Genomic DNA, 25,365 nt, shown 5'->3' with positions numbered 1-25,365 from the left:
AAAATCTCGTCACTATTTTGTGTCATTTTTTAATATCATGCAGTAAATTATTTTGAATGTGTCCTCACTATTATTCAAAACATTTTCCCCAGAATAAGGCAAAGAAATCTTTACAAATGCTTTTTTTTAATGGTTATTGGGTAACATAACACTTTTATAGACTACATTGGAGATAGATTTACTGTATTTCATAGATTGAGATGTCAAAGTGACTCTGCTGCCTAAGTATTTTTATGAACAAGGTCTTTTAGCTTTGATTTACAGTAAGTGGTGGATAGAATAAAGGAAGAATTTGAACTGTGAAGAGATGTCACAAATCACTTTGAAATCCACGGTGTCCAGTGCAAGTGGGAAGGAAGGTCGCGCAACAAGCAAGAATACCGCACTTCAATTAGACCACCAAGGTTGAAGCCCAGGTGTTTGTGAGCATTCACTGTGCTGAAGTGCCCTTGAGCAAAACAGTGAATCCTTAAAGTTGCTATTCTCTATGTGACCCTGTTCGTTGCAGGAATGAATAAAATATCAAAACATTATTATGCACACTGTAACTTCTAGGGCAACTGGATGTTTGGCGCTGTATTTCTTTTCAGTATGGTCGCATTTCTGTTGATTTAACTCAGCCCCTCTGCTTCTGAAAGCGTTTGTTATCGTGGAATTTATGAAGTTATTACTTTATTATTTGCAATTTCATTTGTGAGATTAGTTCATTTCAAAAGAAGAACAGATTAAATAGTGTGTTTATGTACTTTGTAAAAGGTAATCATTGGCCTGTCCGGCTAATTAGCATACTACCTTCTGCAGTAACCTAGCGTTACTGCCAAGGCCAACAAACACATCATTAAGCATCATTAACTAAGTGGTTAGGTTTTTAAAAAAAATAAAACAAAAACAAAACCTGTACATTACATTGTGTTAAATTTTCATTGACTAGTTCTCATCCTAAAAGCGTCTCTACACTGCAATGCTGTAGCTACTACATGTCAATACTACATCATCAACTGGTGGGTGCTCGCTTTTTACCTGGGACTTGTGGCTTTAGCTTCAGTCTTCATGATATAATGTACATGTATGTAACCATTAAATGCATATTTGAGACCCCATTCACAAGATTCTCGTTTTAAAACATACTGAAAAATAAAAAAACAAGTCATGGAGCTAATGTTTGCGTAAGTAGCTAGCTTGCTACAGCTGATAAAATATGCTAGCGACAGTGAAGATTTCAGCCAGCAAAACTGACAGACGCTGGCCAGAGATGAGTGGTCAGTGTTTGTCTACTTCTGTTTGAAATTATTGTTTAAAAAATGTAAATGTTTGAGGTGTAAATCAGCCTGTTAGTAAACTGTGTATGTGCTATATGCGGAAACTAGCAAACAGGGCTCAGCAAACAGTGAATTTGCACCCTTAGTATTTAGCATGAAGCACAGGAAGACAGGGAGAGACAGTGAAAAAAACAAATAGCAAAAGAGACTGAGGCAGAGATGTTATGTGTTATATATGTTATAGTGTTGAATATATGAAGGGGTCGCAGTCTCTTTGGACTGCGTGAGGCTGTAAAAATGTCTTTATACCAGTGCTCCTTAAAGCTGTGATAAGCTCAAATCTACAAAAGAAGGAAAAACAAACAAAAACACCACAATTTGAAAATACAGCAATGCTCCTGCAGCTCTAACTTCATGGGCAAACGCATGTGTTTACACGCACGCAACACAAGTTGTAACACAGCCACAGCTGTGAGCCTACAGTTAGCAGAAGGCTAAACTATTAGCAACATTCAACATAGCCACATCACTTGCTTTCATGGTAAATCTACCTACTCAATCAGCCACTACAACACCTTTAGATATTATAGGAAAATTAAATTAGCCGCCTGTACCTGTCCAGGGGAAGCACAAGTTCTCTCCATCTCTGAAACACTTCACCAATATTGTCACATATCTATTGGAAGGCTCGTCTCTGAAAAGACCTGTGATTGGCCAAGGTCTCTCTTCACAAGTCATATTTTCTAAAGTCTGAAAACAGAGCCAAGAGGAGGTGCAGACGTCCGGTTTGCTCTCAGACCACTTGCATTACAATATGCTGCAAGGTGATCACAGAATTTTTTCCCCATTGATGCCAAAAAATGACTACATACCACAACTTGAAACCATTTTCGAACATTACTACACTTTGTAATTTAAGTGATTCTCATTAGGAAAGAGTGATAGAGAAGAATAGACCTGTGATAGGGAAAAGATTCACTCTCTGCTAATGTCCACCGGTGCTTGATTGCAATGATTGTAGAAAGATAAAGTGCGAGTGATATTGGACCACAAATCCTCCAGGAGCCCTCTGGAGATATATGACAGAAAAGTAAAAGTAAGAGTCTTTAATTTAACATGGGCTGTGGACATTCATTAAAATGAGAGCAATGTCAAAAGAACAAGGTAATTGATATGACTCACAGGCAGAAAAAGGTTGTTTTCAAAGCATTGGGTTGGCTTCAAATAGGAATATATTTAGAAAAGGGTTCATTGAAAAGGTTTAACCAACAGAAAAAACAGCTTCATAGAAAGTGTGAAAAGAATGGTCTGCATGCAAACGTAACTAAAAGAACCACATATGTTCTGCTCATGCCAGTGTTAGGCTTATGCTGATGCCAACATTATGCCTGAAAATCTCCCTTCTTCCCCCAAAACCGAAGGGTAAAAAAAACCTCCCTTAAAACCACAGGCTATATGATAAAAGACAGAGCATCATAGATGAATGACATGATATTTCAGAAAAACTGAAGTTCCTATATGGAACATTTTATTCTTACTTTCCATCACCAGGAATGCTGACACCACCTAAATTCTGCAGGTATTCTCCCCAGTGCTTCTTGAACCTGATTCATCTTTCTCACAGCCTTAGCACAAAAGTACTCTTACCACCAATGGATACTTCATCCGCAAGAGAAAAACGTCATTACTATGCAGCATGTAAGATAACATGCTACATTTAACATAAGTTTTTTGAAATTGCAACTATGTCTCATTGGTTTTTATCATCAGTAAAATGGGGAATCTGAACTACCTCCATCCTGACATGACTGATACAGGAGGCAGCGCAAGTGAAAATGATTTTGGGTGTGCACAGTTTTGCTTTGATATAGAGCAGCGACAGCAGAGTTTTAACAATCAAACTCAACAACTGATACTAGAAATAGTGGCTTTGTTTATGAGTTGAACCTATAGATACTACATTTTTTACGCTGCTCGCTATTGCTATTATTTTTGGAAAAAAATAAGTAACAATTCAAGTATGAATCAAATGCAAATAAGGTTGTTAAAAAAGTAAGAGTGAACTGAAAAATACCTCTGCATTGTCTCTCTGCAAACTAATGTGTTTGAAACAGGGGATTCGCAACATGATGAAAACCACACGAGAAGTGTCCAAATTAATACAAAAATGTAATTTTGAAAAAGAAAATCTTAACTCATGGTCCGTTTACTGTCTTTTTCCTAAAGCTTTCTTCTTGTCTTTTTCAGTGTAATAAGTTGTTTGCCATTTTGTAATGATTTATTATTAAAGGACGAAAATGAAAAAAAAAAATCTCCTGAGGTACCTTGGTATTTAGTGCGTGGCTAGTGGGCCACATTGGTAATTGTGTGTATGGGAGTCAGTATATCGCTATCAGCAGAAACGACAATTCTCTCTTTGGGCTCAGGTATAAATGAACAAAATCTTCTGAAGCAACATTTTTCTTCATGCATTTAGGTTATCGAACTTAAACCTGAATCCTTCCTGTTTCTCATTGCTGGACAAGACAGCAATTTGTCACTGTGCTTTCTCTCGTTCCTCCTCCAGACCTCATTGATGTAGGCTATATCTCTCTGAGACTCCACCCTGTATAAGGCCACCATTCAGCCTTTCAGAGGTGGTGTGGAGGAAAAGGTCACCTATACAAAAACACACCCTCCACCTCAGACAAGGCAATGAGCACTTCAGTCACCTTCTGTGTTGTCTCTGCTGGACTCAGGAGAGTCAGCATATTCTTACTGTGTTTGCTCGCTCTGCCTGGCTGCATGGCCTCTCTTTTCAATAAGTCAGTGTTAATGCCATTTTTGGTACTTTTATATAAAATCAGGCTCTGGCTGGGTACACGCATCTACAGAAATAGCAAGGGATCTGCGCTCAATATCTTTGTCAGATAGTATTGTAATTGTGTGGGGCTAAGGTGGCAGGAGCCGAGTGACTCGGTTTGGATATTGCCTGGTTAGATTTCCCTTGAGCCTGTTGCAGTGTAAGTAGTCTCTCTAGGTCTTTCTCTCTCACATCTGTCTGTCCCCTCCTTGCTCTTCATCTGTCTCTCTGACTCGTTTTTTTTTTTTTTTGCTGCACAGAGGCAGAAAAACAAGTCCTGCATGCCCCAATCTCTCATACATCAGATTGAACATTTTCAACAAAAGAAAATGAATGGATCTATGTGCACACATCTGGAGGATATACAGGAAACACATTCACCAATTTATGCTTCATCACACAAACATGCAAGCATTAGATAACAAGTCCTCATTCCACAACAAAATATGTTGTTTTCTTTACAAAAGACGTATCCATAGCAAAAATGAGTCATGAGCATTTCTGACTCTCTCACCTACAAAAAAACTACTGTGTATAAACAAACGGTTTAATTAATATAAATAAAATATTCATCTAAATATTAATTCATAAACATTCATTTGAAACTTTCATATCTAAGTCTCTTGTTGACAACTGAGCCATCATGACAAAGCAAATTTTATCTACTGAGGAAGACCATGGGATTCAATTGAAAGCTCTGGAAAAAGCTATAACAAGAATAGTTTGAAATTTGGGGGAATATGCTTATTTGCTTTCTTGCCAAGAGTAGGATGAGAGGATTGATTCAACTCTCATGTCTGCTCACTAAATGTGAAGCTAGAGACAGCAGCCGTTAGCTTAGCTTAGCATGAAGACTGGAAACAGGAGGAATCAGAGAACCTGGTTCCGTCCAAAGCAGGAAGCAAAATCCACTGACCACTACCCTGAAAGCTCACAAATTAACTTGTTATATCTTGTTTGTTTAAGTAGCACAAAAACTTTAAGACTGCCTAGCAACCTCATGGTGATGTCAGGAGTCAAGGAAGTCACTGTACAAGTCAAGAATATTCCAGCACTTAATCCCACAGCATGTTTTTCTTAAACTTTTTTTTTGTAAAACAAATGACAACAAAGACAAATTCATGAGATTTAGAGATGCTGATGGATTTTCTTACATTTGAGTGGAACCAAGCTAGCTGTTTCCCTATGTTTACAGTCTTTATGCAAAGCTAAGATAACCATTTGCTGGCTGTAGCTTCAACTTCACTGCACAGACATGAGAGTGGTATCATTTTTCTTCATCTAAATGTCAGCAAGAAAGTGAATAAGCAAAAAAAAGGCTGTGGTATAATCAAACCAGTGTTGCAGGTGGGAGATGGAATGCGGGTTGCCGTCTCTAACCTCGCCATCCACCTTACCTCCTCCTCAAAAGATTTTGTGGAGTGATAACAATGTCACACTAATGTTGCCTTTCCCTTTGAGAGAGGAGATTATTCACATCAACATAAGAGGTTGCTTCTCCGAAAAATGTAAACATTTGAACAAATGGCCGATGCTGTCTTTTCTCTAATAAGGACAGTCTTGCATTGCACACATCAGACAAATCCCCCTCTCCTCCTTATTACAGACCTGTTATCACATAACAGATTATGCCAGTGCATTAGAACCCATGGCAACATGAAATAGAACGAGAGGAGAGACAGTAATGGCAGAGATCAACAAACAACAAGGTCAAAAGAAGAAAACGCGAAGATGTTCAATGTGCGAAGGTTATGAAGCAGGCAGTGGTAAATTCAGGGACGACAATGTCAGCACTGTAATCACTTTAATCAGTCTCTTCTCACTCTTTCCAATCTCACTTTCTTTGCCTGTTTGCCAGTGGTTCTTTTGCCTTCTCTCTGTCTCCCTTCCTGCTTCTCTCTCCTCTCTTTCTGTTCATTTACACTTGGCTGGAAAGCAAACGGCTGGGCCCTTAATTCTCCTGCTGCAGCCCGGGCGAGCTGGCCAGAGACACAGGGCCATTTCGGGAAATAGGATTAACGGGGGAAAAAGTTCAAAAGTACAGGAGAGGAATAAGACAGTGAGTGACAGAAAGCACAGAGAAGGGATTATGAAAAAGAGATGGAGTGTGTGGAAAGGAGTCTGACACGTCATCTCGTGTTCTTTTGCAGAAGGTGAAAAATGTTGTGCAAAGATGGGAGAGTCAGACAGATTGGCTTTAAGTGCCTTCTCTGTATACAGTCTGGGCTGTAAATATGGAGTTGATGAATAAGTCAGTGTTGCTGGCTGCTAGTCAGAATTAAACTATGCAGCTGCATAACTCCATTTTGACAGAGGCGAGATATTTGAAAAGGTCACTTGATGGACCTTGGGTTTCAATTGACAAAGGGCTAATTTACAAAGAGCTGCCAGTAAGGAAAATCTAGCTTGTGCATCTTTACGGCTTCTATGAAAGGTTGTGGATGATGGTTGTACTTTGAGGTCTTTCCAGAAAGGGCCGTGTGTGCACATGTGTGTATAAATGACGGCCTCCTCCTGTCATAAAGTGGTCCATTGTGATGAACTTTGAAGCATCTGTCTGACATTTGCCCAGTGTTCCCATGTGATAGTAAACTAGGATGGATAGCATCCAGAGCTGAACATAATAACAGCTGATGACTATAATCTTATTTGTGTTGTGTGAAAGATGTGTCTTCATGTTGTGTTATTTGTCACACTATTGTGTTCCCTTTCAGGGAAAGAGCACAGAAACAGTTCAGTATAACTCATCAATAATGGGAAAAAATCCTCCTAAAAAATGTCTTTGTCTGTAAACTGTCTTTGGCTGACATTGTTTCCAAATTGAAAAGAGAGGTGATATCATTAAATGCTGAGAGCTTCATTAAAAATATCCATTCAAGTATAAAAATAATCAAAATGACAGCTAAAAACAATAATTGTATTTTCTTTAGTTAACAAATCAGCTACTCACTCATCCAAATAAAAATTAAATAATAAACAGGCATCTGTGTTACTAAAGATGTGATTTTTTTGTCAGTTATCAATAAGGGTGTATTCAGGCTGTCAGCGATCACTACAGTTCTTCAAATTGATTCTTGCATCTGATATTCATGAGGGCTTCTACTTCCTTATCCTTCAATGCTTTCAGCGACTAATATGTTAATGGGATGTAACTCAGTCCAATCTTCCTCTGCTTCCTTCTTACTTCTTTTATTACTCTCTCTCTCTCTCTCTCTCTCCATACACTGTATATATATATAAAGATTCCCCCTCTCACCCGCCCCTGATGGGGGTGGGGGGTGTGGTGTGTGTCTTCCTCAAGCTTGAGGCCTCTGTCAGAGGGGTGTGTACAGCTGGGCAATGATAACATCCCATGTAGCTACCATCATTTGATAAGCAATTGTACTGACACTGCACATTTTAATTTTGAGTTACAATAAACCTGCCTGTAACTATCACCTTTTAATAACCTGGCAAATTATGACTGAGAGAATTATAACCAGCTCCTCAGTCCAATACCTTAATTACACCAGCCTTGCTTTTCCATCGTCTGTTCGAAAAACACTCCCAGAAGACACACACATGAGAGGGAAAATGAAGCCTACGACTAGACGGGACTTAGCTGGTGTGTTTGAAGTGTCTAAGAATAGCAGTGGTGATGTAAAATATGGTGGAACGTAGGGCCCTTGTTTATCAGATGTGAATGTCATTAAATCTAAGTATTTTACATAAATTCACTGCCAACTGTCAGGAACATAAAATTCACTCAGAGGAAGAAGGTGCACCATCACAGAAGCAAACCAGAAGCAATATGATGATTTAAATCGTGCGATGTTCCCATTTAGCAATGCATGAGAGGGTAGACCCACACAATATTTCTCTAAACCCTTTACATTGATTTAGTCATTTACAGACAAAAAATGTTTCAGTAATCCCCTCCTGTATCACTTTTTACATATCTTTTGAAACTGTGCAACAACCAGATAAAAACATCACCAGGTGAAAATATGACAGTTTGGAACATACTAAGGACATGAATGGACAGGAAAGTGGCTTATTCTTTAAGGGTTTAAAAAGTTTTCACTTGGAGTTGATATAGACCGCTATAAATCCAAGGTGACTACAACGAGAAACTTCAGAGCCACCTTAACCTTAACTCGACTACTGAGAACATGGAGCAGTCAAAAGGCAAAATCTTAATTTAAAGCTGCTTTAATTGATATTTCTATAATAACACTGCATCAAATGACTGTGTGCAATATGAATGTAACATGTTTGCAACTTTACTGTTTTGGTTCACTGTCATCATGCTCACCTTGTGCCACTTTTTTCAGTTGAAAATCTGTAGCTGCACACTACCTGCCCAGCACCAAAGTCAAACAGCGTTAGCAACTAGCTACTGAACATATAGCTGCTAAAGAGCTGAATATTTCCCTGAGAATTGGGGAGTGAAAAAGAGGGCTAAAACAAGTAAATATTTGACTTAAAGTTAATGGGTGTCGTATTGCAAGTTAGTGCTAATGTTGCTTCATGTCTGCTGAATGTGTAAGTAAGCAATTGTTTGCCATAAAGCAGGATTGGAACCTGCCAGATCTATTTGCTTAATTAGGACTGGTTGTGAAACACAGAGATGGGTATTCCTCATCCATAAGTAAAGGGCTTTGAATATACCTAGAATATCACTAGAATTTATTTAGCCAAAAATACTTCAGGGACCTTTAAACTAAATCTGACTTTAGACAAAATGTAAATCATTAGTCCCCCCCCCCCCCTGCGAGCCTTGATATCACTGCATGAATAAGATGCTGATGGAAACCAGGCCAGCGATCCAGGATTATCATTCTTATTCTGGGAAACTGAATGCATAGTCCTGTGGGTCCACAGTCAAAATGAGCATGCACGGATCAACAATGTGTTCAACAGAGCAAACAGTGAGTGACTCACTCACTCACTCCCACATGTCAGTTATACCTCCGTTCTGACACATTTAATGCAGCTCATGTGTGACAGGGAAACAGGGTAACGTTGCTGCAGAACAACCTTTAACTCCAGAAGGGTTTGCCCGTGTGCTGTAGGCGTAAAAACAGATGAGATGCAGCGGTGAAGTTTGTGTAAAACATTTAGCAAACAGTGCATCTAACATCGCGATCAATATGAAACTTTCACAGGTCAAACTGTTGTCAGGAGATATTTATGCAATCAAATCAGCAGAGAAACGCTCGACCTGTGCTGTTAATCCCCATAAAAACATGGCTATGGCATCATCTGGTGGGAACCAGGAAGCTATATCCAGTGTGTGTGATGTGTTAACTATTGGATGAAAGCCATAATATCCTCCTGGATGGTCTTTACTGTGATTATAGGTACTTTGATGACGCTGATGTTGTTCCTGTTCCTATTGCCCTCTCAAGTATTACTGCTGTAGTCAGCTACATGAACCCGAATGTCCCATCAAAGATCACACAGTGGTTATATCCTCAAAAGAGCAGCCCATTCTCTACTGGGAAGTGGTTAAGTACCAATTTGTACTGTGTCTGTCAGAGTCAAACAGACAGTGTTTGAATTAGAGGCACTCAAAAGTGAACTACTTCCATGGCACTGTGGTAATGGGCAAATAAAACTCTAAAGCAAAAAGAAAAAACATGAATTCTTGTGAGTGTTTTCAGCTCCAGGGTGGAATCACACTCATGGAAAAAAAAAAAAAGAAAAGAAAAAAAAATAGTGAAAACTCAACTAATATTTCAACTGATGATTTAATGTGTGCATAATGAAAAATAATATATCCCTCATAAATATCTGCTGGGTAGATTTGGTGTCATGTGCCCCAAGTGTGCACTGTATCATGATATTGCCGTGCCAGGGTAGTAAATGGCTGGCATAGCAGAGCATAGCCTGCCTGCCTCATTCTACTTCTTATGGTTTCTCTGTGCCCATTTTATAGTGGCAGCACTTAAAACACTGACATGCCATAATTCCACAGTTTCTGCGGCCAAAAGCTGTAACATTGATAGTGGAGAAAAGGTGGTGGTGGAGATGGAGCTGAGAAAAGTGGAAGGAGGGGAAGTAAAATGTGTGAAGAATCAAAGAAGGGACAAAAAGGGTGTGTGTGTGTGTGTGTGTGTGTGTGCGTACGAACGAACATGTGTGTTGTACATTTGTTTTACGTTCAAATGCCTTTGTTATGAGTCATTGCCTGAGGCAGAACAAATTACTGTAAATGGAATTATTAGTGAAACACGGAGGGTGAAAGGAGGAATTCAAATTAAAGTGTTTACTTTCTATCCATCTGCGTAATTACAGTTAGGACACCAAGCACTTGTGTGTGTGTGTGTGCGTGCGTGTGCGTGTGTCTGTGTGCGTGTCTATGGATCTGGGGGTGTATGTGTACATCTGACTAAATATCAGAGGTCACAGAGATTCCTTTGATCTGCCAAGGTTATAAACACCAACCACATTTCCCCCCATAATCAGCATACACACTATGAGCTGTTTTAATTACAAAGAGCTTGTGTACATGACAGATGAGCAAAGGAGGGAGTCTGGTATGTCTACACAAGGCGGTCCATACTGTTTAATGTTGTGCTCATTTCACACACACACACACACACACGCACACACGCACGCAGAGCCACTGAACTAAATGCAGTGACCGTATTTAAGCTGGAAATAACAACTGCACTAAAACTGTCACAGGTGGCTGTATCATTAGATGGTGGCTCATTAAAGAGTCACTGGGTATGTAAATATGAATTTGTTTCTATATTGCTGTGTGTGCTCAGGTCTGCAGTGTGTTTGTGCACGGCCGTGCTGAGTTAAATCAATGTTAAATGAGTCTCTTTCTTGTCTCAGGGAGTCAAAGTGACCTCCAATCGCCCTCACCTTAATTCCTAAAAGGTTAATACACTACACTTGGACACTACATGATTCGATATTCTGCAAGATACTGTGAAGCAGGACACGAAGCAGGATGAAATGTGTTCTATAGGGAATGTGAAGAATAATAAAAATGTGCTCAGCTATCAGCAGGTCTCATTTTGTGTTCGTACGCTATTTTGTGTGTTGACATGGACAATTATAGCAACATGCAGTACACTATAAGTACCCAGATGGCGCACTCATAACCTGTCAAAAAGTTGGACACTTCTCACCCTCAACGGTCGCCATCTTGTCTATGTAGCAGAAAGGGAGGGGCCACCAACCTATTTTCAGACTGGCCGAGGAAGCTGCAGCTTTCGTGATGGTTGCATCAACACAAGTTGTTTGTTTTGCAGTACAGTAAAGTACAACTATACTGTTGTTTGATAGAGGCCATCAGTATGTTTATTTGTGAAGGAACGTGAACACTAGCTAGCTACTTAACAGCGCCGATCGGCATTTTGGGTAAGTGCGCAATGGCTGTGTTCGACTTGAGACAGGACTACCCAATCGAAACTCACGCACTATGCAAGCGCAAAGTGTACAGAGTGTACTACATGGAAGAATACTCACGGAAGTAAATGAGTGCATGAGAGGGTGTAGTATGCGGATATACAGAGTTTGCCGTATGCCAAAGCAAACATACACCGACAAACAAACACGACTGAGACAAAGCTGCAGCGTATATGAGCCCATAGTATTGGAACACCAGACCAATATCTGTATATCAATACTACTTTACATTGGTAGGAGCATACATTTTTCCCTTCTTCCGCTGCACTGACAACTTAATGCTGCACTGGTCTGACATCTCAAGTCAATCATTCCAATGGAAAGTGCTTTGATTAACAGCAATATCCTGGTGCATCAGACTAAGGGATGGCTGATGTTTTGAACCTGTCCATAGTTGGCTTTTTATAGTCAGACCGTCAAAACATGCTCTGATATAAGAGCAGAGAACATTTTATGTACAAAAACCCTTTTAGTGACAGTCCTCTAAAGCTACAGTAAGAGCGGGACTAAATGCAGGGTACTTATGCCCCTCCAGATCTACCACAGTCCTCTGGAGTGTATCTTACCATCTGTGCATCTCAACATTAAGTGTAACTCTGATGTAGTGGAACCATGTTAGCATTTTTATTTTCAGAATGTGTTATATGTCAGGCTTTAATGTCACGTCAGAGTTATGTAGTGTCATGCCGCATGTGATGCCGCGGTAAAAACCGAGTTTTCACTTGAGGGATTATTACACCTATTACACTACATCACTGCTGGATGCAGGCTGCTGTTTAGCATCGGCATGCTTGTGTGCAAAAGACCACAGGATAGCTACATCAGTCGTAGGGTAAACTTCATTATTTAATGTTTCCTAATATACAGGAATGTAGCCGCAGGTATGAACTGAGTGAAACAATAAATCAAGGAGTCAGCCGGCAGTGGGAAACACTAGGCGTCCCTCATTAGATGCAGCAGTAGTAACGGCTGGCAGTCTGGTGCTGCATCGGGGCCAGGCCATCGTAGGGTCAGTCTGGAGGATAATCAAAAGCTATAATTATATCAGCAATGTCCCTCAAGCACAGGGACTGAAAGGGGCAAAGGATTGCCAGTATCACTGCACCACTGAACATGGAAGATATATATATATAGATAGAGACAATGAGAAAGAGGATAAGAGAAAATGAGAGAAAAAAATGAAGGGAACAAAGTAAACATGAAACAGAAAAACGGTTTTGAGAAAGCACAGATCCTTGAGTGGCTGCTGGAGGAAAGCGCTGCTCTTGTAATATTGAAACAGAAATGTAGGAGGAACAGAGGGACAAAAGTGGAGAGACAATGAAAGACATGAAACACTGACATGCAAATAGATAAAACAGACAGAAACTGTGAAAAGAAAATCAAGCGGGAGAAAGAGAGACAAGGAGACCGGCTTGGCATTCATAGCTGGCGTATGAAAGAGTGGTGGGGGTGGGGGTTGGGGTGGAAAAAGATCAATCATGTGGAATAACAAAAAGACCTTTCAACAAACTGGCTTTAATCTTCTGACAAAGCAACAAACTGCTCCTGATGTGAAACTTCTTCCTGAGGAGCAGGGGCCCCTGCCTCTAATAACTCCCCTCTGTGAACAAGCTAAATCTTTAATGGAGGGCAAGTCAGCCTAAAACTCCTCTCCTGAAACACACCTAACACGTAAGAGGCATGGGAGAGTTAAAAGAAAACGCTACCTGTTCTGAAGACAGCTTAGCAGGAAAATGTTTACAGTGTGCAAGTGTGTGTCATTTCAGATATGATTCTGTACTTACAGCACATGCTTCACCTACCTGTACACACACAGACACTCACAAGTATCATCAACACAGAGAAAAAAAAAATGGGTATGTGCAGAGAATTATATCATGAGCTATTTACAAAAAAAAAAAAAGGCTGATTTATATTTCATCCCTCCGGCAACCCTTGCCTCTAAATATTTATTAAGTAATTAAAATGAAGTTAAAAAGCCTCTGAAGCTTGAGGTCTTGTGGTGTTGTTGTGGATAAAAAGCAACACTCAGTTACAATTAATTCTGTTTTAAACCCGAAGCTTAAACCGCTGCCGTTTCAAATACATTTGGGTAGTAAAGGTCTTTTGAAAATGAGCTACCTATAATGAGGTCAATGGACGCTTTACTAAATGCTACTGTTGCTACTAGAAGGCACCTTGCACATATAAATAACCTATAAGATCATGACCTTCAAAGTCAAACACTAATTTTACTCCTATGTATTTAATTATAGAGGAACCTGCCTGACGTACTGACAGGTAGAGATCCTTTGAAGCAGCCTTTGTATATGTCCAAGAGCAACAAAGGACAAGACTAACGGTGCTTTCACATCATGGAACCCACGGGCCCCGGATCAGAATACCAAACCTGAGCCCAGTTTGTTTGATGAGTGTGAACACTGTGTACGATACTCCAGCACGGATCAATAAACCATTCCTGAATCCACTTGAAAAGTTGGTCTTAAGTGAGGTTCAAGTCGACTGCTATTGAGGAATGTGACATTGTAACGTTTTACAACTGTCACATTAATACATGGCCGTGAAAAGATCACTCTGGTCTAATGAAGCAATTAAATGCTTGCCCCTAATCTGAGCAGATGAAAAACATACAAGCACCTGCTGGACGCTACACACAAAATGCTGAGAGTTATGGAATCATTTATAATAATTCAATAGTATTTAAATGCTTATTGGTGCAATAGAACAACAGACCAATACCCCCTTTCTGCACCGGGGCGAGAACATAATGCAATGATGCGTAGTTGATGATGCAAGTGCACTCTTTGTTTCCTTTGTGTTTATTGGCAAATTGCAAAACAACCAGGTGCATACCGCCACCTACTGTATCAGAGTGCTCGCAATGCTCGCAATGTCTTAGTTTAGCATTTTTACATGCTAACATTTGCGAATTAGCATTGAACACAAAGTACAGCTGACAATGATGGGAATGTCAGTAGTTGTGCAGGTACTCGGTCATAAACCAAAGTATGGGGCAAATTGAAATTCTGACCTGATCTTGGCACAAGAGGAATTACAATTCATCCTCTGGAGAACATGAATGTCTACATGAAATGTTATGGCAATCAATCCATTAGCTCTCAAGCGACTGACATTGCACTCCCTTAGAGCTATGCTGCTAGCATGACTAAAATGACATGTCATAAACTGTTAGAATAGTGTCTAGACCAGGATCAGCAGGAGCCTAAGGGCTGGAACGTGCGCAGTGGCAGCCAAATTAATCCATGAATATATATTTGCCTGTTGAGATGCCCGTGTGCAAAGAAGGTTTATGCCTAACCGTCAATCTGCCAAGAGCCACTACCCTCATATATCAAGAACCCATTGGCCTATGACAAGTAACATTGTCTTTACTTATTCAATTATCTGCTCTTTTCATCTGTTAATTTTAATTTGTCATGAATAATGCTTTATATTTTGTTTCAGACCACTCTGTGTGCTTTGCTGAAGGGCTAATTTTCCACCAGGGTCAATAAAACGTTGAGCATGAGTCATCCAGGACATAGTGTTATTTCTCTGTCATGTTTAATTGCTTTCATCATAACCTGACACACGGCGGACACAGGACTGTGCATTGCACAGGAAGGAGTCCATGTGCTTTACAAGCACTGTTTACCCGAACCTTCCCCACCGGTTAAAAAACAACTGATCAAAAAACTGTTTTAAGTTTCTATGTTTTGAATTCTCCCATTTGGCACAAAGACAAGTAGACAGTCACTTTTAATTACTGATAGTTTGGGGTGGGGGAGTGGGGGGGGGGTGCGCAACACGAGGGAACAAGATAGGCTGACATTTTGGCAAGCAATCAAGCATAAAAAGACTAATGGCACCAATTACAACTGATGTGGGGTGGGTTGATCAGTGTTTCTTATGCAAGGCTTGCTTTTGATTTTTTAATTTTTTTTCCCCCCAAATTGTGTTTTACAGTGAGTCACTGCCATGTATGCCTTTTCGGTGATTGTGAAAGGGGAGAGCTATTAGTCTGTACAAGAACACAATCAGAATAAAAGCACTCTGCTGGTGCAACAGCAGCGAGCCGTTTTTGCTTATAATTTGACCATATGGAAACAAATAAGGGCACAAAGTACTTGGAAGCTTTTATCCTAAAAAATGTACTATACACTGTTTGCAGGCTCAAAGCAAACGATGAGGTAAAGTTGAACACAGCAATGCATATTTAGTTGGAAGATTTGTTTAAAGAGCACACAATACAAGTGGGATACAAGATACATGTTTCTTATTTGCTCAAATGTTGCTATTCCAGCTGTGAAATATTCAAGGCTAATTTTCCATGACACCTTGATGCATTTTCAACAGTAATCAGTTGACAAATGACTGTGTTCCTTTTCAGGCGATGCCCAATTGCAAACACCACCTTTTTAAATACTGCGTGTCACTTTTGTGGTAATAACAATTTCAACCCAAAGTCATTAGCAGCTCCCCATCAATCATGTCTGCCCCCAAAGTGAGAGATGTTACAATAATAATGGATGATCAGGTGTGGTGCTGCGCTGCTGCAAAGTACGCCGCCATAAATCCTCAATACACAAACCATGATCCCGCACCGGCGTAATATACATCATTTCCTTTTATGTACCTACTCGTTGCACCCCATTTCCCTCAAAACGTCCTTGGTATCCCTCTTCCTTTTTACTCCCGCACTCCTTTATGCTCGTCTTTATGCATCTGTGGTGCTGAGAGTTCTGAGGTGATTTTGTGAATAAACATTCTTTTTTTTTATGTCTGTCAGTCTTGCTCCTGGCTTAGTTGGTTATGTCTGCTTGATGCTCTCGTAAACAGACAGCAATAACATGTAGGGGAATAATAGTTAAGCACCTGAATATTGAACTTTTAACTGGAGGCTCTACATTGTGGATATACCTGTTGAGTCGTGTATTAGAAACATTTTCAGCGTAATTACAATAATTCATATGTAAAGTGGTCTCCTTCATGTCTATCTCAACTGTATCAAGGAAGATCTTCTGAATGAGCAGAACACTGACGTTGAATTATAGTATTTACACAACAGATGAACCATAAACCAGTTTGTGAAATACAGACGGTCACAGAGGGTCTTTGACTGTTTCACATCTTGTACCCTGAACAGGAGACCTCAAAATTCAATTTGTTAGGGGTATATTTTGACAACTGTAAAAGTTTACATGCATGTTGAAACGTTAAAGGCATGAAGTACAGAAACAGGAAGCTCTTGTATCTTTGCTTTAGCTGCAGTGTTATACTCGAGTTTGCCTGTTATTTTTGTGCAATCTATAAATATAGGCTAATTATCCTATACAATGTTGCTGTTCTATTGTTTCTCTACAAAAGCCTTATTCAAGTACATAAACATTAATGTGGAAAATAAAAGTTTTGTTATTCAGAGGCGAAAATTAAAAATATAGATAAACTACACTAATTTAAGGTTCTCACGTGTTTACATTTGTTTTCATGTTTTCATTTAAGTTTGATTGTGTGGTGTTGTATGGTGGTGTTATATAACTGTAAAAAAAGAACCAGATACCATATTATGGTATCTGTGCTGATAATGCATTAACTGATAGACGTACCTACAATGTTACCTCAAAACTGCATAATGGTCGCCCTGGCAACAAACAACTGGCAAAACAACTTCTTGATTGCCATCTTTATCTTCTCCATTACACATATGTACAGTAAATCTGGTGCCAGTGCCTGGGCATGTTTATGGGCTAATGGCTAGTCTGAGAGTACAGTAAGTATCCTATGGCTATTGATCCAAGTTGGTAAGCTCATGAGCGAGTGCTGGGAAGCTGAAGGCGTGCGCTCAGGAGTCTGGTCCGTCCACGCTGTCTGGGCTCCTGGATGTCCGGAGGTGGTCAGGGAGGCTGGAGAGAGCAGCAGACAGAGTGGAACCAGCCGTGCTGCCCGGCGACCGATACAATGACTTTTTAATGGCTTCTCATTTCACTATAAACTAATGAATGCGGCTGTGCGCAGTGAAACCTAACCCGCCGCTTCTGGTTTAAAAAGGCATAAAAGAGCAAACTACTGAGCGTTCAGGTTTCATTGACCAGCGGGGTCATTTTTGTTATATAGAGTTCAGCTTGTGATTTCACACCAACACACCATTTACAGAGTTCACTTCTGCAGGAATCATGAACTCCATTAAGTTTACATGACTGTCGGCATCCAGACTCTGCCGAGACGTGGCCTTTGTGGTACAAGATCACGTCTATACAAATAGTATATTGACGCCTAAGCTCTCTGCCAATTTCCCTTTACAGCCATCATATTATAGGGCACAAGCTACAGTAATGCTTCAAACCCTTCTGGACATCTGGTAGCCAAGGACTCTCCGGAGACTCTGGCAAAAGAGCAGAACATCTCATGTGATGTCAGTGGACCTGTCAAAGCAATCTGTTTTTCTTCCGCCATGGGTCAGGGGCCAGAACACTGAGTGTATATACACACACACACACACACACACACACACACAACATGTCACGTATGACAGGAGTGCCTCGGGGTATCCCACCTGCACACCTTTCTATATTTCTTCCCCTGCCTCTCTGTTCATCTTTCTTGATTATCGCTCTTTATTCACGGACATTTTTCTCCCCGTCTTCAGTTTCCTCACATCATTTTTGAATTCTGCTGGTGCCCTCTCTTTCCTTCAGCTTCATTAAGAGATCTGCACATGTTGTTCATACTCGGCTGCGTCCTGCTCTCGTGTCCTTGAGAGGCAGAGTTGGAGGTAGGAGTGGGTTTGTTGTATTCGTGCACCCTTTGCTTCTCCCTGGGTAAAACTAGATGAAATGTGCTTCGCCTAACCTTGACGCTGCTCAACTCCCTCTCTGCTCTTTTTACCGGAGAAAAAAAAAGAAAAAAAGAAAATGGCCGACACAGGCAGTCCAGTGTGGAAGCCTTTGGAAGTGAGGCGAAAGTCTGTAATTGGGGGCCCTGAGCGGGGAGTCTTCACTGCATGTCAAGGAGAATTATAGCTAGAGGTTATAAAAAAAAGTATTTCTTTTTGTGGGGGTTGGAGGGAGGGGTGGTGGTTTCAATTCATTCCTTAATGAAAGGAGCTTTTGCTTTCACAACTGGGGATCTAATTACTCCCTGTATCTCATAACATTATTACCATCTGAGGTACGTAGCTATATTGTGGAAGTCTGCGTTTAGGCTTTGAGGCCCTCAGAGACCCAAGACGTTAATGAGCAAGGTTAGGGCACACCATGTCATCTGAGCAGTGAAGCCATTTGCTCCTAAATGACATTTCCTTTGTGAGTATGAGCTCATATTAGTTCCTAATGTGGAGTGTCACCCAAAGCATCCACACTGAATTCATATTCTAAGAAGAATATAAATGAAACTGGGAGACTTTATTAAGCGTGATATTACCATACATCTTATATATCTATATGGATAAGGAAAAAAACATTATTCAGTTTGTCAGACAGAGGTACTCACTTTGTCTTCACCTTAATCACATCTTTCAGACACTGAGCCATGGATGGGAGTCTCAGAGGGAGGAATCTCACCGACAGGAAATTATGAAAAAAGAATTAATCTGACCTTTGCTTGCAGCAAGAAAAAAGATGAGGCACAGAAAGAAAAGGGAGGAGATACAGGGGAGGGGTGGATAGATGGAGTCAAGGGAGGCTTAAGGAGGAAGTGCCTCCACAGAGGGCAGGATCCTGAGGAGAGAACTCGGATAATGAGAGCTCTCAGCTCCCCGCACACTGGAGCAAGAGATCTGATTCACTGAAAAGCCCAAAGGAAGGACAGTAGTCACCCTGAGCTCCCTAAGTCTTCAGAGTGAACAGATTCAATGAAGACTTTAGAGTAACGATACTCAATTCACTCATGATGGCCAGCAGGACACACTCAGAAAATGCGTCCTGTCGGCCTCCCTTCACTACAGACCTTGGCGATGTTGACTCTGCGTGGACAAAGTGAATGAATTCAGCTCTTTTGTTCAGTTGAGTGACAGCTCAGATACAGCGTGTGTTATAAAGGTTTCAACAGTTTAACCCGTTGCCACTTTTTTCCAGGCTTACTCAAAAATCAATTGGTGTTTCTCGTCAGCAAATATAGCTAAAAACAACAGCTCTCGAGCCACTTAAGCTATAACGTTCCATTGTTAACATGACTGCTTATTCATTCTTACGTGGTGTAATGAAGTCAGAAATGTTGGCGACATGGTTTGACTTGGCATTAAGCCACTTGGAGTAAAGGTTGGTTGTTGTATTTCACTGATTTTCGCCTGTTAGTTAGTGGTTATGACGTTGCTGCTTTCAGGTTCACCTAAAACCCTCTCAGACTTCACTGAGTAGCTGGATTTTTCCTCTGTAATAAGATATCACATTTTGCATCTTCAGAATTCTACTGAATTGCATTTTGTAAGAGAAAGGCGAACATAACGTAGGTATGAATAATTTGTCATCAATATTTATTATTTGAGTGCAATATTTCCTCGTTTTTTAAAAAAAATCTTCTTGGTTATCTGGAAAAAGAAAATGTGCAATACATCTGCTTTTGAAGCTAATAAGACGCTACTGAGAGCAGCACAGGTGCAGTTTTTGCTCTGGAAATTTAAGCATTAATGGTAAATGAGACCTGATCGGATAGATTTTCACATCTACTAAAGGCCACATTCAGAGGTGAAAATAAAGTGGATAAACTGGATATGAACCAGGTATCTGCCAATGTTGCTGCCCTTGCCAACAGTCTGGCCCAAACCCAGGTCTCCAAGCCCCTATCCCGAATCTAACTTTCAAATTAACAGAAGCTAAAAATCTTTTTTGTTGACCTACAGCGGTTTAATGTTTGCTTGTTCAGTGCACTGTGACATCACTTTTGCGTTTGGTCCGAGGTGCGACAAACTTTTAACCTGAGACTCCATCACCTTTTCAGCCTTGTTTTTAAGTTACTCCTATAGCCATAAATGAAGACCTGACACCACAGTGTTGTTAGATCACCAGAGTAAAGTGTGAGTATAGTTTGGAAATAAAAAATAAAAAAAAGAGGTTAATGGTTTATCCTAACCCTAACCCTTTTAGCAGACCTGGTGAGATGCTTCAACAAACACAGGGTGTCTTCTTACATCTGAGGCAAACTAACACTGTTCTCTCTTCAAGCCTGTTAGCATTAAAAGTTATTGATCCAGCTGCTTGTTATCCCAAAATCATTAGACTGTAAAATGAAGTGTTAATCTCCTACCTGGGGAAAACGTGGAACCCATGAGTGTGCAATTCTAGCTTTTATTTGTGCTTAGCTCAGTAAAGTTTCTCTTCAGTCGGTCAAGATCTTCATGTCAGCAAAGTTTAACATGTTGAACTAGTTAAAAAACCACAGAGGACATCCTGCTCAGTGAAGATCTCTGACTGAAAGAGATTTCCTCTACCAAGCAATGAAGCAGAGAGAGATAATTCATTAAGGTGCCTGGAGCAAGGGAACCAAGGTCTACTAAAGCGCAACGAGAAAGCTTCCTTCATTTACTGCCCTGGGGCCACAGTTGTCTACAAAAGCTGTCACTGAACTTTTTCACCCTAGAACTATAAGAAATGAAGACTATTGCGTCTGAGATTCTGGCTCAGAGAAGTGACAGCAGATCTTGTTATCTAGAAGCAAATTTAAAATCCAGAATCACACCTACACTATGTCGAGAAATCATTGACTTACTTTTAAATTTCCCTGTATAATCGCTGTGATTGAGTGGCCACAGGTCGCATGAATTTACATGAAAACCAGCCAACCTTTAATGTTAACATAGTAAGAAAAGAAAAAAAAGGCTAATAAACTTCACAACAACTTATAACAAATGTTCTAATTCTGGTGGACAATAACAAGCACAAGTGGACAAATCGAAGGGAAATGTAACTGCGAAGCAACTATGTCTAATTTCCTTCAAAGTTGTCTTCATCTTCTCATTTAAATGAGACTCTGTTACAGCAAATGAAGCATAAACAGCGAGCCTGTGTCTACATTCACAGATTAGCACTATGTACTCAGAAAACCACTTTCATAGAGCTCTGTCAGCTGTGTAATTCAAGTTTCTTTTAAGAGTGATGATTTCACAAGCCAGTAATAGCATATTTACTGGCATAGGGCTGTTATTGAAAATTCTGAAATGGTTATAAGCATGAAATTGAATACAGAAGAAGAGGTTTTTTTTTTTTTTTTTTTTTTGAGGAGAGGAGAAACGTGACAGCTCAAAGGCTTCCAATCTTTGTATTAGAGTTAATTCAGAGAGATTCAGTGCAGTCACTAGAGGCTTTTACTCACAACTATTTGGACGGTTAAATGCCATTATCAAGAAAACAACCTGATTAATCACAACATTCTCATTCCCTGTTCTCCATTTTGTCGGGGTATGACTTTTTAAGATGTCAGAGGGGGTTAATATGAAGCCATTACTCACTTTAATTTGCCGGATGAAAGACAGATGCTTTTCTTTTTCCACCCTGCCCTCTACATTTTGTCTCAGGTACAGAGAGGTCTTCGTTTGTTTCTATGGATACAAATATGAAGGCTAAATATAAACTGTACAATGAGCTCCTCTGTCTCAGACGAAGACATTTACAAGAAAAACAGAGAACTGAAGAGCTGTCAGTCCAACGAAACCTCTACCGCATTCAAGATCACCTCATAAAACTCTGTTTTATTGGTTTTCTTCTATGTACTTTTCATATTTTTTTTTTTTAATGTGTTGACATTTTATAAAAGCTTTTTTTTCTGTTGATTTTATCTTTTGTTTTCATTTCCTCCTGACTGAACCGGGCAGCAGGACAGCTGTACTTGACAAATGCAGTCCAACTGACAATTTCTTTTTAATCACATGATGTCCATACTGTTTTCAAATGAGAACCATACGACTCCAGTTCTGCTGATTCTCTCATTTTAAGAGAGTGAATCGGACTTTTTAGATGTCAGTTAGATATATGTATGGTAATGAAGCAGAATGCAAGGCTATACTTCTGTTGTATTTCGTTGGAATTTGGAAAGTTGAGGTTGTCGAGACATTTCACCATTGTAGAGAGAACAGATTTATATTTGACTCCATTTTTCATTCCATGCCATTTAGGAGAAAAAAAGTGTTTTCACCTGACAGCAATGACATTTATATATGTATGAACGCAGCGGAGTGAATAAAAAAAAAAAAAAAAAAAGGCTCAACTTGATGTATGGGTGCATGAAATTCCTACATGAATACATTGTACCTGTCTTTTGTAATACAGATAATTAAAAGTAACATGCACTTAACTAACCTTGCCTTAGGGGTACTTTCCATTTACTTTCATTAGACAATAAATGTCATATCAAGCCCCCTAACCTGTGTGAACCAATTAAATTCTTCCAAATCCTTTATAATGTCGGTGGAATTTGTAACAAAATAAGCCAAGTTGAATGCCAGTTTATTATAATAATATTATAAGGAACATGTACCATTTTTTTTTCCTTTCACCTTCACATTCAATGAGTTACTGTTGTGCAAAAGAAATTAAACTTAACCTTCAACTCTCACTGCCAAGGTGTTTACACCCCAGCAAGGGAGTTCAGCTTTATCATATTTCATGATTTCACCTTTGAGTGACCCTTATTTGCTGGACTGCTTGGCACATTTATTCAGCTCATTCACTTTGTGCCATTATTGACACGAAAAGACACATTTGTCTTTTTGGTAAAATTCTGCGGCTTTGAGAACGTCATGAATGCATCATTTTCTTTCGCTGCTGCTTTTCAATATCCTTGAACCTCATTACAAATGTTCTGTTGTCTAGTACCTGCCAGAGTAGTCTCGTCTTGAGAGCGTCATTACTCAGTTTGACCCGGTGTTTGAACCTTTCAGGATCACCTGTTTTATCCCTGTCAAATCTTACTAAACCTGAGTCACGTGAAACCAGCCCTGTCGCCCGAAACCACGTTATGCCGGGCCCGGCGACACAATATTTTTGTCAGATTTATGTCTGCGTCAAATTAGACGATTATTGAGTCATGAATTCTTGCCGTCTTAACTCTGCAAATGATACGTTGGTACTCGCTGTCTTTCACCACTTGCGTTATGTCATGAGAAGGATGTAAACACAGATAACATCATCATTCCTCATTTGCTTCACCATGCTTACAGTTGAGCGCTCTGTGTTCCCACTGGTCACCATCACTCAAGTTGTCAAGCGTCAAGTTCGTGGAAGTTGTTGTAATTCCGACACGTTCGTCTTTGTGTTGGGACGTCATGAGGCCTCCCAGATGCGGCATTGGTTGTCGTCCGCTCATGTATACTATATACACGGGCTTATGTCGTGCAGTCTAAACCTGGCGTTAGCTGCACAGGCTGCACTCTTGACACTCTTAGGCCGGTGTTGGGTATCGCTTTCTATTTGGAGTGCCTCATTCTGTTTCTGTTGACTGTAAGCAATGAGTCTCCACTCTCCACCGTCCCCGTGGCAAAGGGAGAGGGAGAGAGAGACAGAGAGAGAGAGAGAGAGAGAGAGAGAGAGAGAGAGAGAGAGAGAGAGAGAGGAAATCTAATTATTTCCCTCCCATGGCCCAGCAAGCCTTAAAGGTTAATCACTGTCCGTCTAGCTAATTCTGTCTGGGTGCACTGCAGTAATTACAACACCTCGCTCCCTCTTGTCTGCTCTCTCGCCTTTTTCTCTATTGTGAACCTTGCTCGCTCTAGTGCTCTCTCCTGCAACCTCTCTCTTTATAGATAGTGGATCTCTCTCTCTCTCTCTCTCTCTCTCTCTATCTCTCTCTGTCTAACAAAGACTTATACACTGTAAATTTGAAGTAGTGTCCAGGGCTTTTACTTTAACTGCAGGAAGCACCAGGTCTTTATTTCAAACTGGCTTACTAACAGGTTTTAGTATAAACAGTATAAGTATATTCTTTATTATTTTACTAAGATATCTGCTTGTTTTCCATTCCCCTACAACTTGAATTTGCTGTTTTCTGTTAGTGTGAACGCACCATCCTGAAAATCAGACTGAATTGCCTCTTTGTGTTCATGTTAGCCGATTTCCTGTTGGTAGGGTGGGTTATTTAATTTCTCCCTTACAGTTGTGAGTCCTGCAACCCTCTGCTAAAATCGTTATTTTTAGTGAAACTTACAACAACAACCTGTCAAGCTGTGCCGATTTCAACTACTTTTCTATTCTTTTCTTTTTTTTCCTGCCATTCTTTTTTTTTTTTTTGCCTTTTTTTTTTTTCATGGAGCGCGGTGGCTTCCCAGCTGTGAAGGAAGACAACATCACCGCTCTGTATCCGGTCTTTGAAGCTCTGATCTGATCCGATCGACTGTCTCTTCAACTGGTGTAAATGGTCGTCAACAAACACAACGTTAGACCTATAACAATCAGTGTGCAGTAATTCAGAGGTGTGATTATCTGCTGTCATGCTAAATATAGGATAATCTACATTTCCACATCACTTATTCTCTCAGTAAAACAACTCATGTCATATTCCCCACTTTGCTCCTCAGTTTCACACCTTACCAGAAACGCTCTTCCAACTCATTTGGCTTTTATTAATTTATATATCGATACGTGTATATATATATATATATATATATATATATATATATATATATATATATATATATATATATATATATATATATATATATATATATATATAGATAATCTACATATAGATTTTTTATAGATATAGAGTTGTATTTGTCTTCCATCAGAATTTGGAGGGAGGGTTTCCTTTTCTCACCTCCTCTCTTTCTCACACTTCTCACTCTCCCTTTTCTCTATCTTATCACCACCTCTCTCTCTCTCTCTCTCTCTCTCTCTCTCTATCCTACCTTCTTGTCACCTAATGTCTCCC

At 40.0% G+C, this 25,365-nt stretch overlaps 1 protein-coding gene across 2 annotated transcripts in view; it reads right to left on the bottom strand.

Annotated features, from left to right (window-relative positions):
* samd12 (sterile alpha motif domain containing 12) overlaps positions 1-25,365 on the bottom strand; it is a 101,247-nt gene that overhangs the window by 31,539 nt on the left and 44,343 nt on the right. The window contains exon 5 of one of the 2 annotated variants that reach the window (XM_056399529.1): positions 12,334-12,523. The exons of the other annotated variant lie outside the window; for it this stretch is intronic. Coding sequence (XP_056255504.1) covers positions 12,519-12,523 — 5 coding nt within the window. The 3' untranslated portion in view covers positions 12,334-12,518. Of the gene's footprint in view, positions 1-12,333; positions 12,524-25,365 lie in introns of those variants that run through there. 2 annotated transcript variants of the gene reach the window in all.

The sequence above is a fragment of the Seriola aureovittata genome, chromosome 16 (assembly GCF_021018895.1).
Source record: "Seriola aureovittata isolate HTS-2021-v1 ecotype China chromosome 16, ASM2101889v1, whole genome shotgun sequence".
In the NCBI taxonomy this organism is placed as follows: domain Eukaryota; kingdom Metazoa; phylum Chordata; class Actinopteri; order Carangiformes; family Carangidae; genus Seriola; species Seriola aureovittata.
Note: the sequence above shows the minus strand (reverse complement) of the source record. Positions and strands in the feature narration are given on the sequence as shown.